The sequence below is a fragment of the Rhineura floridana genome, chromosome 4 (genome assembly GCF_030035675.1).
Source record: "Rhineura floridana isolate rRhiFlo1 chromosome 4, rRhiFlo1.hap2, whole genome shotgun sequence".
Taxonomy (NCBI): Eukaryota; Metazoa; Chordata; class Lepidosauria; order Squamata; family Rhineuridae; genus Rhineura; species Rhineura floridana.
The window spans coordinates 70,204,303-70,220,241 of NC_084483.1; the positions used below are offsets into that span (position 1 = coordinate 70,204,303).

The window sequence follows — 15,939 nt, forward strand, 5'->3', positions numbered from 1 at the left end:
GGATATCCACAGGTTATCTGTGTAACACTTGGTAAGCATCAGACACTAGGACTGCATTCAGATGGCATTTTATTCTGTCTTGTTTCCTTATCTGTTAATTTTTGCATTTTATGTGATCTTTCACACAATGTAAAAGCTGCTTCTGGAAATCTAGCAGAAGTTTAGCACTTGTTTCCATGTTCATTGTTTCTAGAAAAAAAAAATTTGCGACTGGAAAACTGGAATATTTTGGGAATTTTGCATCCTAAGTTTCCCTTGTTTTTCATGGATGATGCCCCCACTGTTTATATAATTGCATTTTGTCTGGTGTTATGGCATACCATGCAGAGAATCATGGGAGGATAGAAGCACACATGTGCAGAAAGGGTGGGGGAGTGGTGGTATGTCCAGTGATATTTGTTGTCACATCACACCCACTCGTGTGAATGAAATTATTGATCAAAAAGTCACAGTTCCATAACACAACAGGCACTGCAGTTAGAAGGAACATTAGAAATCAAGACAGAAGTGCTAGTATTATAACCAGCATAACAAAGCAATAAATCCCACCTCTGAATGTAGCCTTAGGCAGCAATCTTACATTAGGGAGTAAGTCCCACTTGACACAATTGGACTGACTTCCGAGTAAACATGAACAGGTTCATGCGGTCAGTAAAATTTACTACTGCTCTGTATTTTGAATTCTGCACATAGTTTTGTGTTGTACCAGATTGAGATATGTTCATTAAAATAAATCATTTTGTCAACAAGTGCTGGCATTTATAGCTAATCTAACATTCTACTACAGAATTACAAGTAGTTGCTAATTAATACAACACCTGGAAGCAGCCCACATCTTTCCCAAGTTTTCTGTGTAATTATAAGGACTAGAAAGTTGTTTTATTTCTAAATTTCAGATGTTTAGGATTCTGCAGCAGCTACCAGATTGTGGAAGAAAGCCATATTCCCTGCTGTCTGATGTGACTGTAGTTATAAAAATTGCTAGACCAGGCTATAAACAGATTGCATATTGCTGAAATTATTCTTGACTAATAGTGGCATGAACAGCAAAATCTTGCTTAACTCCATATTGCAGAAAAATACATACATCCCCCCCACACACACACATTTTCTTTGTTACCAGTCCCACTACTGCGGGAATTCTTGTATAACTCTCTATCTCTGTACCTACTGCAGAGCTTTAGCAATGTTTATATTTCTTGTCTGTATGCCCCTCTACTTCTATTTATTATAGTAAATTCAAAGTTTACTTAGGGTGAAGATTAGGAAAACAGATATCCATATGTTCATAGGAACAGAATAAACCTCTGTCTAGATAATGTGCAAACATTTTAAATAGACTTTAAATACTCTGGTTTAGTTAAGACCCTCAAAACAGGTTCTAATGGTAAAAGATGGTCACTCCAAGTAAAACAAACTAATTTCTGTACATATGCCGCATAAACCTTATGCTTCAATAACACTGCACATGAAAAATTGCACAATGCTACAAGAAAATCTTTCTGTAGTTGATTTTATGGGATAAAAGGGTAGCTTTTCATTGCTACATTAGCTTGGTTGAGTCAACAGAATTGCATTCTGCCGTTATAATGTGACATGGGAGTGAGGGGAGGGAGAGAAATAGGTTCTATGACTTATAGTTAGAAAATTGTCCAGTGGACTGATTTGAAAGTAGGCAGTGTAGGACAGCTAAATTTGAGAATGGTACATACTCAATTTGGGGTAAGAAAGGATAAAAATGGCTTCATCAATCTGATGAATAATTTTGTGAATTTGGCAGGTTGTATGCCTTTTTCCCCATAAGTTGGTGGTTTTTCCAGAAAGATTTTAATCTCACAACACCACAATGGGGTAGGTTAGGCCAAAAAGGAGTGACTCGAGTAAGGTCACCCAGTGAGGTTCATGGCTAACTGGGGATTTCATAGGGTTGCCATATCACCCAGTTGTCTGGGTCGCCACCCAGTGCCGCCTTAGATCATTAGTTGGTCCAGATTCCCAAATCTATTCATAGCAACAACAAAAAAGCACCAATATTCATAATAAATTGGCAAAATGATCTAGCACAAACATCAATTCCTGTCACAGAAGTATGACATAATGTACTTCCTGAGAAATTAAGTCCTGGAACATGCAGAACTACAGAAACTTTAAAGGACAAAGGAAATAGAAAGATAAAGTAATGCTCTTTCGGGATTATGGCAGTAGTATTGCTTTGAGAGCAGCATTTAATCAGGTAGGGCAGATTGCCAAAGAAAAGAATTTGCAATAATTTCTTAAATACTCAGCAACATTCCTCATTGTCAAAGGTTAACTGCTGTCAGCGGAATAAACCACAAAAGGCAAGAAGTGAAATACAGTGTATCATTTTAGATGTTAAACATTACTCTTCATAATTGCTAGAAGCCATTTTTAATGAAACTATCATAAAACAATATCAGAACAACAATAATTAACAAAACAAACATAGCAGCAAATGTTAATCTATAAGTGGCATCACAAGATCATTTAGGTGTAGCATGGCATTGAAGCTCCAACAGCTTACAAAGGCTTTGCTAGTTCTTTGTTAGGAAATACATAGGAAATACATATTAATACTGATTTTATTTAATAACCCTATAACCTAACTTCTTTGGGTGACAATCTGTTTAAAATAATTTAAAAACACAAATGGTACCCTCCAGTACAAAAGAAACTGAAAACAGCCAAAGAACTGAGTATGGATCTCTAGGAATGCAACATACCTATCAGTGTACTTGGTTGATCATCTGTTGCCAAATCCCATAAGACTACAGTACAAACTTATCAACTGGACATGCATTCCTCATATGAGTATATATGCTCATATACTTTCTTTTCTCATACAGATATTTTATACTATTTTGTAATTCTGTTGCACTAGCTGGAACATTGTTGTAACCCGCCCTGAGACCTTTGGGTGAAGGGCGGATAATAAATTCTAACAAGTAGTGTAACTTAATAATGCACGGACAGTCCAAAATATGTGATTATACTTATGATAGTATATTCTTCCCCCTACTGGAGGCATTTCACGTAATTTCTGCATTCTACATATAGAAAATCACCAAATAGTCCTTGCCACCAATTCTTTAAATTGTTTATCCTGTTTCTAAACACCTTACTTGGGAAAGAAAAATGCTGAGTTTGGTGGAATATAGTAATAAATTAAGTATTTGATCCCTCAAAGAGAATCCTGTGTGCCATTGATGAGGATATGTGCATCTGCATCATGTTGAACTTGATGGCTACTTCTGATTGGAGCAGAAGGAACTTTTTAATGCTAATTGATAGAAATAGATCACTGCTCTTAAATTGTGATTTATATTGCTTTGTATTACAGAAAATGTATCTTATTCTTCAACAGGAAAAATAGGAATGCAAGCTTTTTGTGTGTTCATAGGTTCAGGCATATATAAAACTTACCACTTGACACAAGTTTCCTCCTTCTCGACATATTAATTTTTCCTACCAGCTATACAGTAGTGTAGTGGCAAATTCAGAAGTGCAGGGTCCCTTCATGATAGTCATGCCAGGTCCCCACACAGCCATGGCCCCTTCTAAGTTTATACAACCTTCTAAGATTACACAATAAAATGAGCTTTATCTCTTACTTTGTTTGGCATATTTTCCCTTGTTGATGCAATGATCAATGCAGATCTCCATATGTTGTCTTTCAGCTAGATCTACTATTTTTTGTGCGCATACATGGGCAAATGTACTAAGACACTATAAGGCAAGGTGCTTCCTTTGCTGAGTTTCCCTTCTTGGTTATCATAGTAAGATTCAGAATAACTGCATTTTGGCAGAGCTTAATGAGTTTTAGGAGGAAACTTAAGCATGAAAATTTTTGATCCTAACCTCTGGTGCTAGCTGTACCACACACTTATGCATGTTCATTTGCATTTCACATTACCATGCACAACACAGTGGTTCCCAACCTTTATGAGTACAGGACCACCTTTATAAGCTCAACAAATCTCGTGACCTCCTCCCTCCAGGAAGGCAGCTTGACTGCCAGGAAGGAAGGGGGAAACAGCCTTTCCTTGCAGCCTTGCTTCTTTTTGCCTCACAAAAAACCCTCTCGTTCTGAGTAAGGGTGTCATCAGCAGTGGCAGTGTGAGGAGACGGGAGTCAGTGATAGTAATCCCCTCTTCTTCCTGGTAGCTCCACCCTCAGCCTCCTTTGGCATCTGCCATGTATTTTATAGGCAGATGCCTGCCCTTGGTGCGCCTGAAAGATGCTTCAGCAAAAGTCCTCCCCTCTCGTTTGGAGCAAGGGGGAGGTGTCACCTGCAGCGACAGTGGGGAGCAGACTGTCCAGGGAGTGAAGGCTTTTTAAACAAATTAATAAATAATTAATTTCTTTACTGTTTGTGGTCCCCTCTGGATTACTTAGCGGCCCCCAGGTTGGGAATCACTGATATAGAACATCATTAAAAGCTGAAACACCATTACACAACACTTTCTCCCAACCCCCCCCCCATGTTTTTTTTCTCACCCTCCTCCTTCGCTATTATCGGACTAGAACAAAACCACACACTTCCTCCCCCCCCTTTTTTTTGGCTGCTGGGTTGAGAATAAGATCCTTGTTAACAAACAAACTGGAGGCCATGCATGAGAGAGAGAGCACCCTTCAATCCAAGTTCTCCCCCCAGGGGCATCACTACCGGGGTGCGGAGGGTGCGGCCCGCACCCGGGTGTCACCATGAGGGAGGTGACACCCAGAGCCACCCTGCCGTTGCCAGGCAAGGCTGCTCCAACTCCTCGGACGCGGGCGGGCGAGACCGGGAGCAGCGTCGGCGGGGTGAGACAGGCGCACCGGCTGGGCGAGGGAGGCGCGCCGGCGTTCCCAGGCCTTCTCCGGCTGGGTGCCCCTCCGGCGCGTGCCCTCCCAGGGGCATGGACAGGGTGGCTGGCCTCGAGTGCGCACATGCAAGCCCGGCCACCTCGCCCATGCCCCTGGGAGGGCACGCACCAGAGGTCCGCACCCCCCCCCCCGCACTCCCGCTAGGGGAGCTGTTTTCCCCTTCCTCCTTTTCCAGTTTCACTTGCTTGCTTACTTCCTGTCTTGTCCATGCTCCTCAGTCCTTCCTGAATGTGCCTTTTCCCACAACAGATGTTCCTAGGAGCCAATCAGCATGAAAAGAGAGTGTTAGCTACTGAGAAGAGTCTTCTCAGTGGCTGACTTGCCACTTTTTACTGTGATTGGCTCCAGTCAGCAGGAAAGGACAATGGAAACATTGGGACTCTGCTCCCAAAAAAGTAAAGGGTCTAAGGCCAGACATAAGAACACCAGAACAGTTTATTAATTCACGGAGCTTCCAGTATCGTCTTCCCTTACTGGGAGGGTGGAACAAAGCGAGACTAACAGCGCAATCTTAACCATGTGTACTCAGAAAAAGTCCTATTGGAGTCAAATGGGGTTTACACCTAGGTTACTGGATTATAGAACGGCACCTTTACTTTCAAATATACATGCATAGAATCGCCCTACACCAGACCTCGGTTATATCAGTAATTGTTTCAGTTGAAGTAACAACTTAACCGCAAGCACCGGATTTACTCCGCAGTTGGAAAGACACTTTGGGCCTACTGCTTTATACCCCTTCGAAAGCACGTGGGTAGTAGCGTAAAAAAGGAGGAGACTTGGCGCGATGGATTGCGGAGTGCATTTTTGGGAAAACTTGCAGGCGACCTGAGGGAACAGAGGTGCCCTGAGAACGACATTACCCAGCATCCATCTCGTGCAGCAGGGCGGGTTGAGGGTGCAGCCCACGAACACCGAGTATGAATTCCTACCGCGGGAATGCGACTTTCATATACGACCCGCGCTTTGCCTTATCAGAGGAGGGACGAGACCGTGGCTGAGGAAGGCCACTTCATGCGCCCACCTGAGTCCAACGCTGCGGTGAAGTGAGCCGACAGCAGAGGATGACGACGTCCCTGGAGGAGCTGAAGCGGCGGGCGGCCGAGTGCATCGAGGCGTCGTCGGAGCGGCTGGGGGAGCTGAGCCGGGAGATCTGGAGCCGCCCGGAGTTGGCCTACGAGGAGCGCCAGGCTCACGGCGCCATGACGCGCTTCTTCACCAGCTGCCCCTCGCCGCCGGAGGAGGAGGTTTGGCTAGTGCAGCGGAGCTACAAGCTGGAGACGGCCTTCCGCGCGGACTGGCAGTGGGACGGGTATGCCGCTGAGGCCGGGCAGAGGAAGAAACCGCCGCCGCCGCTCCTCCGCCTGGGCTTCCTGTGCGAGTACGACGCGCTGCCCGGCATCGGCCACGCCTGCGGCCACAACCTCATCGCCGAAGTGGGCGCCGCCGCCGCGCTGGGCCTGAAGGGCGCCCTGGAGAGCCTTCGCCGTAGCGGACCAGCCGCAGGACTCCTCCGCCAGGTCCCCGCCGTCAAGGTGAGCAAAAATGCAGATGGGCTGACTTCAAGTCGATCCCGACTTATGGCTATCCTATGAATAGGGTTTTCATGGTAAGCGGTATTCAGAGGGGGTTTACCATTGCCTCCCTTTAAGGCTACTCCTCCCCAGCTATATTGCAGATGCGTTTGGGGGTATCCTTTGTTGTATAAGCTGTAGGTGATGGTGGCAGCAACAGACCATTGTCTCAAATGTTGATTTGCCCATTATACATAATGCGTACTGGAGAGAATTAAAGAACAGGGGGGTGCCTTTTGATTCACCTAACCCCACCCCATCTATTCACCAAGGTTATTCTTCCCTCAGTGGGTAAAAAGGTAGGGATGTGTAGTATCATTCCTACGACCCGCAAGTTAGTCCACCTGCAGCCGCTGAGAATATTACACATCCATATCCCTTTTTGTGCTTTCAGCTCGCACCACTTTGCACATGATGGGGGTACATCCCCATTTAAAGACATGGGTCTCTTTGGTCCTCATCAGGCTTTTGATTGAGGGGAGACTGGAACTGGTGACTTTTCACAATCTGTGCGCTTGCTTTCTGCTGTATGCCAATTCTCAAGGTGAAGAGTGCTGGGTGCATGCAAAACACTGCCCTGAATCTCTGTACACAACTTTACACAATCACAATTTTAGTGCCACATTTCTTTTTTCCTAGATCAGTGTCCTGGGTACTCCGGCAGAAGAAGGGGGAGCAGGCAAAGCAGTTCTGATTAAATCTGATGCTTTTAATAACTTGGATGTTGTGTTCATGGCTCACCCATTTCAGGAAGATCTATCTTATATGCCTGCTATGGCAAATAACCAGTAAGTAAGCCTTCTGTTTGTGTTCTGTTGCTGCTGTAATTTGAAGGGAAATATTTATCTAAAACATTTTATACCAACATTCATCAACCAATTCCATGGTGGTTTACAGGGTAAAAAACACACACATACATAAAACCACCAATAAGAAATGAGACCAGGAGATAAGAGTAGATAATAGTTCTTAAAAGTGCACTAAAAAGACTTTCTTACAGTACTGAGTTAATAAACAGTTTTGCCCTATGCCTAAAAGAAAGCAACAATGATTCTTTGCACCATGACCTCGTTAAATCTATTGCAAAATATGTAGTATGATCTTTGAGTTTCATAAGTAGTTCATAGAAACATCAATTTGGTGCACTCAATACTGATTTTCTCATTATGCATGTATTTTCCCAAAAGTGGTTGGATACCATAGTGTTACTAAATGTGTACTGAAGCAATCCTTTTTTCTTTTTTTTAAAGACACCTGAAAGATTGCAACTGCTTTATTAGGTTGCAACCTTTTATTTTCCTAGTTAATACAAGTTTTAGAGGAAGGTACTCGGAGCAGGAGATCAACGGCAGGGGGTTATATAAGTCTGTCATTCTGTCAGCAATGGAATGTTCTCCCCCTCTCCTCCCTTCAGCTGTGCACCCTCTAAATCTGTTCTAGCAGTTCCCCCTTTCCTCTGGAGCAGATTTGGAGATGGTGGCGGGGTACACTTGGGTGTTCCACTTGCGCAATCATTTAGTTGAGTACCACCCAGTGCTGCTTCTTTCTTAAAGTGGCCTGCAGCACACACCGTAAATCACCATCCCTACACACTGTCCTCTTGTCTCTGGTTTGGTGATTTGAAGAGATAGATGGTACCTGTCAAATGGCTGGACATAACCCAAGGGCTTTAGTTGGTGATTCCTGCTATACATGCTTTGTCAGTAAATCCTGCAGAAAGTAATTACTCACAGGGGGTTGAATCCAACAAAGTTGTCCCATGCGTACAAGGACTTCTGCTTGTATAACAGAACGTCCTCCCCTTGCATGCCCTGCCCAATCTGTTCTGAAAGTTTCCTTAACCTTCTGGAGTAGATATTGTTAAAATACTGCCAAGATTAATCCTTGAAACACTGCATTTCCTTCAAGAAGAGTGAAACAGTCTACCAAAATCTGAAAATTCTTCACAGTTTAATATTGCTGTTTCCCAGTGGCTTACTGCACTCTGAAAGAGTTTGTATTTCTGTGTTCTAATAGTCTGGATAGATAGAGGTGGTTTTGTTTTCTAGTTTGACTGTACAATACTATGGAAAAGCTTCTCATGCTGCTGCATATCTCTGGGAAGGAGTAAATGCATTAGATGCTGCTGTTCTTGCATATAACAATCTGTCAGTTTTAAGGCAGCAAATAAAACCAACCTGGAGACTCCATGGTGAGCAAGATAAACTGCTTTGTGTTCAGTCAGAACCTTCCAACTGATTCTGTGCATGCTTGCTGAGAAGCAAGACCCACTGAATTCAGTGAAGGACATGTTCAAAGAAAAATATACCTGAGATCACACTCCTAATCAAGTTAATTGGTTCAACAAATCAATCTTCTAATAAATTCACAAGACAGAATTACAAAATTGTTCACAAGCCTGGAAACCAAATGCCTTTAAATTAAAGTGAGAACTGAAATTGTCTAATTTTTGCAAATCAGGAACTTGGAAATATGAAATGGGGGAAAAATTAATTGCACTGACAATGATGCAGTTATAAGCTATCCAAAATTATGTTTTTATTGGTGTAACTAGTTTTTTTTTTAGGCATAATAAAAAGGGGTGGTGAAAAGCCAAATGTTATACCGTCTTGCACAGAGCTAGAATTTTATTTGCGTACTCCTCTGTTGAAGGAGCTGCCCATTCTGAAGGAGAAAGCTGAAAGCTGCTTCAGGGCTGCAGCTCTGGCCACAGGATGCAAAGTAAGATGCTTTGGGTACTTAAATACTTTTGTTAGAATTTATAAATGTAGCCCTTAATCATGCTGTTGAAAACAAAGTCCTGTGTCTGAGAGGGGAACTTGCCTGAGGCCATGCCTGAGTGGTTTGTCATTGGAGATCAGTGTTATCTTTGGACACTATTATAGGCACTATCAATATGGTGCTGTTATATTTCAGCCAAAGTTAATTCCAGGAAAATAACTCCAACCTTCAAACGTATACATTTGGTAGGCATGATAAGATTTCATTTCTGGGACCTGGTGGTGAAAAAGTGGGATATTTTGACGAGTTCATGTGTGTTGGTTAGGATGCCTCTCTAGGCTCTTCTAGTTTCAAGGGAAATGTGCTGATCCCTTCATCAGTTGCTATGGCCTTGGTAAAGGTCACTCACTTGCCAAGAGTGATGAGATGTATGCTAATAATGATAAAAGTATTTATATAGTGCTTGGCCACTAATTTAGTTCACTGAAGCTTTCTTCAATGGGTTGCTAAACTAATAACTTGTTTCTTTTTAGACATGTCACAAAGGTGATTGTGAAATTCTAGCTCTTAACTACATATATCAGTGGTTCCCAACCTTTATGAGTATGAGACCCCCTTTGTAAGCTCAAAAAAGTTTGTGACCCTCCCATGCTAATTGTAATTTTAGTCTGTCAATTGAAAAAATGGTGCGCGGCAAAATCATACCTCCAAATATCCCTTTCCATTACAAGCTCCCTGCAGACTGCGAGTTGTTGCTTTCTTTTCTTAATGCAAAGACCCAATCAGATTGGGATCCCCCTCCATACACACAAACAGTCTGAAGATGTACAGTCCTGTCTCCCAACCTCAGTGGGTTACAGTGTTAGGCTAAAAACTAGGTTCAAATCCCCACCCAGCCATGAAGCCCACTGGGTGACCTTGGGCCAGACGTAGTCTCTCAGCCTGACCTATCTCACAGGGTCTGGATAAAGATAAAATGGAAAGGCGGGGAACCATGTGCATGACCTTGAGGAACTTGGAGGAAAGGTGGGATGTAAATGCAATAATCATTCAATAAATAAATACACTTCTGCTGCAATACCAAGATCCCAGCCTCAGCCAACCTCCTGAGCTTTTTTCTTTTTTAAAATAATAATTCAGCAGCAGCAATGCGTTGGTGATGGAGATGCTAGATGGAGATTGTGCACCGCAGACAACAAGGTGCACAGTTTGAGGAGGGGTTGCTTTTAGTCCTTGGAATGATAATCGGAACTGATGACTTGGTTAGGGTGCACTTAGGGAATGAAAGCGGAGCAGAAGACATACCAGCGCGCACACAAACACACCTTCCCCTCCTGCAAGCATATGCAGGCGTGCATGCATTTGGGCCCGTAGGAGGGGGGACAACTGCTGCAGTATCTTGGAAAGAGAGATTAGGGGGGGTGAAGTGTAGGTGGAAGAAAGGAGGGATGCTGGCGCACACACTGAGCCTCAGAAATGGAGGTGAGCAAGTCCTGCGCTTCCTCACTGCTTCTTGGCTCTGTCTGGGCTGAAGGCAAGATTTGGGCAGCCTCACAAATAAGAATAAATTTTAAAAGAAGGTGGCAGCGAAGCAGGAGCCAAGAAAGGCAGGCATGCCAGCTGTCAGGAAGGAAAGGGGAAAGCAGCCTTTCTTTCAGCCTTCCTTCTTTTTGATTCACGAAAAGCTGCTTTCTCTCGTTCTGAGCAAGGGCGTTGTCAGCAGTGGCAGTGTGAGGAGACGAACGTCGGCAATAGTAATCCCCTCTTCTTCCGGTAGCTATGCCCTCAGCTTCCTTCGGCATCTGCCATGTGTTTTATAGGCAGACACCTGCCCTTGGCACAGCAAAAGTCCTTCCCTCTTGTTTGGAGCAAGGGGAAGGTGTCATCTGCAGTGGCAGTGGGGAGCAGACAGCATCCAGGGCAGGCAGACTTTTTAAAATAATGATGATAATTCATTTATTTATGGTTCGCGCCCCCCCCCCCAGATATCTTCACAGCCCCCTTGGGGATCACGGCCCCCATGTTGGGAACCACTGACCTAAATTAATCGGAAAAAACATGCTTTCCTTTGTTGTAGTCATTGTCCTAATTTACAGCACAATTCTAACCATGTCTGCTCAGAACAGAGTTCTTTTGATTTTAATGGGGCTTACTCCTAGGTAAGTGGGGTTAGGGTTGGGGTCTTAATCCTTGTGTATATCATAACACCTTAATTTTAACTCTCTAGGTAGAATTTAAAAGGAAGTATTCAGATTATTACAACGTGCTTCGAAATGAATGCCTGGAACAAACTTTTACGGAAAATGGAAAGAAGCTTGGGATGCACTTTTCGGACAAAGATATCTTGTCTGGTTCATCAGGTAATACAGGATTGCTGATTTTGTTTGGAAATTGTGACACTCATTTTCATTCTTGGAATAGAAGGGAAAAATATTTTGTTCAACAACACTTCTACTGTGCTCTTTAAGATGACTAAAATTTGCTTAAAGGAACATTCTTTTATCTTGCTGATCTGGACATGGGAGAGGGGTGTTAGGGAAGTTGCCTACAACTCACAAGGAAACTAACATTTTTATCATTGGTTTATTATTTGTTGTCCCAGGGTTCTACAGTTTGTGTTGTTGGCTGCAACTGGCACCAAACAAATTCTAGTGAGTGTTCTGCTCAGTATATAGTTGCACCGAGGGTACTTAAAAACATTTTGTGTTTTGCATGTTTGAGTTTAAATATTCTAAATTTACTGAAAACTTGAAGGGGCTAGATCCAGAGAATTGCCCACACTCCTTCCCCTGATAACTCCCCCAAAAGCCTCTCCTAAGGACATCTGAACAGCCCATCTGGATCAGTTTGCAGAGCGGGCAGCCATATGCCTACAAGAAGCCCTCAAGCAGGATATGAGCACAATAACACTCTCCAACTTTTGATCCCCAGTAACTGGTACTTAGAGGCATACTGCTTCTGATACTGGAGATGACGCCATCATGACTAGTAGCCATTGGTAGCCTAACCCGCCATGAATTTGGATCATTCCCTCTTAAAGCCTTCCAAGTTAGTGGCCATCACTACATTGTTAAATGAATTCCATAGTTTAACGATGCACTTTTGGGGAATCCTGCTGAATTAGGTGAGCTGTGGCTTGGAGGAAGGAGGCTCCCATTCACAGAAGGCACTTCCATCCAATTTTGGGGGATCCCTCCCTTCCTCCTAAGTCACAACCCTCCCCATTCAGCTTGGTCTGAATCTCAAGACGTTTCTGCCACTTTCTTTCTGTTCGCTTTTCTTTGGATTCAACCAATAATAGGTAAATTTAAATCCAATCGTCCTTTTCTCCTTTCAAAATTATCCAGGCTCCACTGACTTTGGGAATGTTTCCTATGTTGTTCCTGGAATTCATCCTTATTTTTATATTGGTTCAGAAGCTCTGAATCATACAGAGGAATTCACTCGGGCTGCAGGTGAGGTTTCTCCTTTGCTTGACCATATGCTTCCTTACTCCAGATAGGGTATATATGTTGGTAACTATATTAATCTGAATGTTGATGTATATTCATTTCAGGGTCTGACGCAGCACAGAAGTATGCCCTGCATACAGCTAAAGCTTTGGCAATGACTGCACTAGATGTTATCTTTAGACCAGGCCTGCTGGAGCAAGTCCAAGAAGATTTCAGACGAGCAAAGAGCATGAGCCCTGAAGTGTGAAAGGGAGAGGTCTTGGAAGAGCAAGAGTCATATAATAAAACTAAGCACTGTTCTTTGCTGGCTATCAATATTCAAGGCTGTCCATACACCACATTAAAATTATCATAACACCAAATTCTCTGCCAAGAATGATAAATTGTGTAACTTGAATGAATCTGAATAATTTCTTATTTTACATAATTTATTCTGCAATTTTACTATTTGCATAATTTAGCCATGGGTGAGGGCAAATGGAGCACTCAGCTATTGGAAATCATACAATTTTAGAGTCAGAAGGGACCTTGTAGGCTATCTAGTCTAGCCCTGTTCAATACATATTCTTCAATGCAGGATACCACTAGAGTATCCTTGAGAGATGGCTGTCCAGCCTCTGCTTAAATATCTCAAGCAAAGGAGAGCCCACTACCTCCTGAGGAGGTCTGTTTCAGTATCCAACACTCTTACTACTAATCTTTAGAGAAAATCTGCTGCTCTGCCATTTCCACTCATTTATTTTAGTCCTGCTCTCTGGAACATCTTCTGTGTGATAGTTGTTCAGAGATTTGAAGACTGCTATCCTGTCTCCAGTTAATTTTCTTTTCTCTAGCACCTCACCCATTTTTCATGAATGTTCAAAGATTAAAGAGAACATCTCTGCAGTAACATCTGCAACCTCCTTCAGCACCCTAGGCTCTAATTCATTTTGGTCCTGGAGGCTTGTACTTCTTGAAGGTAGCTAGATATTCTCTAACCATCTCCTTACCTGTGCTGGGCAGCAGCTCCTTCCTTTTATTCTACTGTTCTCAGATAGAATACAATTTTCCTTGTCATAGAAGACTGAGGTGGAATAGGAGTTGAGTAGTTCAGCCTTCTCTCTGTCATCTGTACATGAATTCATAAAGCATTGGAATTGTGTCCAGAATGTGTGTGGCTAAATATAGGAAAACAATTCTATTACCATGTAGTTTTTTGTTTCATGTTCTTTTCCTCTTATCTCAAGAACAGCCTTTTAGCTGAAGCTTCTTACAAGGTTCCATATAAAGTAGAAATATTTGTTAAAGTTTCAGCAGAAAGTTGAATCATGTAAGCCTAATGTAATCAACTGCCTGTGCATATATGTGAATTTCATGCCTTCAAGCTGTCTTCCTAGCCATTTTGACAGATGAAGTTAAAGCCCAAATTGAAAATCTTACCTGCCCAGTCTTGAATTCAGCAATGTGTTGACCACCTGAGATATGTCACCAACAATTCTTAATCTTGTCTTGTGAGTAAGACAAGTAAGATAGTAAGATGTTCATTCCAGCAAAAACCACCAAGGACCTGTAATGTCTTAAAATCATTTTCAGTCTGGAACACAAGGACCATCGTTTGTTTATAACAGTGAACTTGTTGACCACCTGAGATATGGAAAAACACTGGTTTGCATTGTGCCCTGTTAACATTGTTCATATAAAAATTACCAATTGCCAAGTTGCACCCCTTCTCCCACTTGCATTACATGAAAATTTATTTTAAAGTTTATTTACACTAAAAAGGCTGCTTTTGTGTGCTGGAGACTTGGTAAAATTGATCTTCTCACAGTTCTGAACTAAAATCTGATAGCCTAAACTGGAAGAGTTTCATAAGACATGTATTTTTAAAAAAGGTATATGTTAAGCAAAATACTTAACTAATTATCTCTGTATTACTGCAGTGAGAATTGCTTGGTTGATACCTTCACTACTGTTATTTTTTTTAACACTGCAATAATTACATGGCTACTTCATAAAGTGTTTTCAATGCCAACATGTCTCAACAGGACAGAAGTATTGAAATCCCTATGATAAAGGGCCTTGTAGCTTCCTATGCAACTTCTTGCAAGAGTTGATATATTTTTATTTTATCATACAATTTTTTTTAATATATTGCTTATTATTGCATTTACATCCTGCTTTTCCTCCAAGGAGCTCAAAGTGGTGTACATATTTCCCCTCCTCCATTTTATCCTCACAACAACCCCATGAGGTAGAGTAGGCTGAGAGGCAGTGATTAGTCCAAGGTCACTCAGTGAGCTTCATGGCTGAATGATGATTTGAACCCTGGCCTCCCAGGCCATAGTCTAACTTTGCCATCCTGGCTCATACTCTGAGTAGACACTTTAAAATCAATGGGTTTAAGTTCATTGATTTCAATGTGTCTAAGTATGACTGATGCTGGATATTCAGTTTGAGTAGAAGCAGTGTTAGTTCAGTAAATGTTATTTATAAAATTAAATATTTGACATACACAGAGTTGTTGAAAAACCTCTTAGGTCACTGACCATTCTCTGGGTGATGTCACCAAGTGATTGATTAGCAGCAATGCAGAGAATTATACAGGTGTATAAAGAAAAAAGACATTTATAGTTGTGATAGAAATCTTGATGGTAAAAGTGTACAGTGTTTAGATTTGCAATGTTAGCTATTTACACACAAATTGATAGTTTTACAATATTGTATATATTTACAAATGGAGACAAGTATTAACATGGTCCATTAGTTCTGTAATTGGAACAAACGTTCAAGGACTAGCAATTTCAAATTGAGAAGCTTCGGAATTTTTCTTCTCTTCAAAGCCACATCACTACTGTGTTCTTTAGTAATGTTTCTCACATAATGTCTTTTAAAATAAAAAACACTATTCAAACAATCCCTTTTGTCTGTCCTTTTGCAGTTTTTTATTTTTCACCCTCCAGTTTTTTTATGACCATTTTGAGGGCTAGTCCAGCAGACACTTCCACTTATTTGATAGGAGTATCAAATGTTTTTGTCAAAACCAAAAATATCCAGTCTCTATTGTCATATTTTCTTGATGGACATTCATTTCATACAGTTAATGCATATACCACATGGAAGCTGGCTAAAGAAATAACTATGAAAAAATGGACCAATATATCAGGTTAAATAAAATGTATGCCCCTGGGAATATTATTCTGGAATACTTGTCAATAGTATGTGTATCAATCCTTATGCTGCTGTATCTCTGGTTTTTCCTCCTGGTTGAATTCCTTTCAAATCCAAGTGCCAGTTGGACCATCACTCTGTCTTGTTTATCTCCATTTTGA

The 15,939-nt window shown here is 41.9% G+C and overlaps 2 protein-coding genes across 2 annotated transcripts in view; one reads left to right on the top strand and one right to left on the bottom strand.

Annotated features, from left to right (window-relative positions):
* Window positions 1-4,598: 4,598 nt before the first annotated feature.
* Window positions 4,599-15,522, top strand: LOC133383166 (xaa-Arg dipeptidase-like). The gene is made up of 7 exons (XM_061623318.1): window positions 4,599-6,419; window positions 7,098-7,246; window positions 8,507-8,649; window positions 9,025-9,179; window positions 11,407-11,539; window positions 12,527-12,634; window positions 12,736-15,522. Exons 1-7 carry the CDS (start codon window positions 5,949-5,951, stop codon window positions 12,876-12,878), a joined length of 1,302 nt encoding a protein of 433 aa, XP_061479302.1. The 5' UTR covers window positions 4,599-5,948; the 3' UTR covers window positions 12,879-15,522.
* Window positions 15,254-15,939, bottom strand: part of GABRR1 (gamma-aminobutyric acid type A receptor subunit rho1) — a 59,398-nt gene continuing 58,712 nt past the window's right edge. The window contains 1 exon segment of the mRNA XM_061623316.1: window positions 15,254-15,939. Coding sequence (XP_061479300.1) covers window positions 15,747-15,939 — 193 coding nt within the window. The 3' untranslated portion in view covers window positions 15,254-15,746.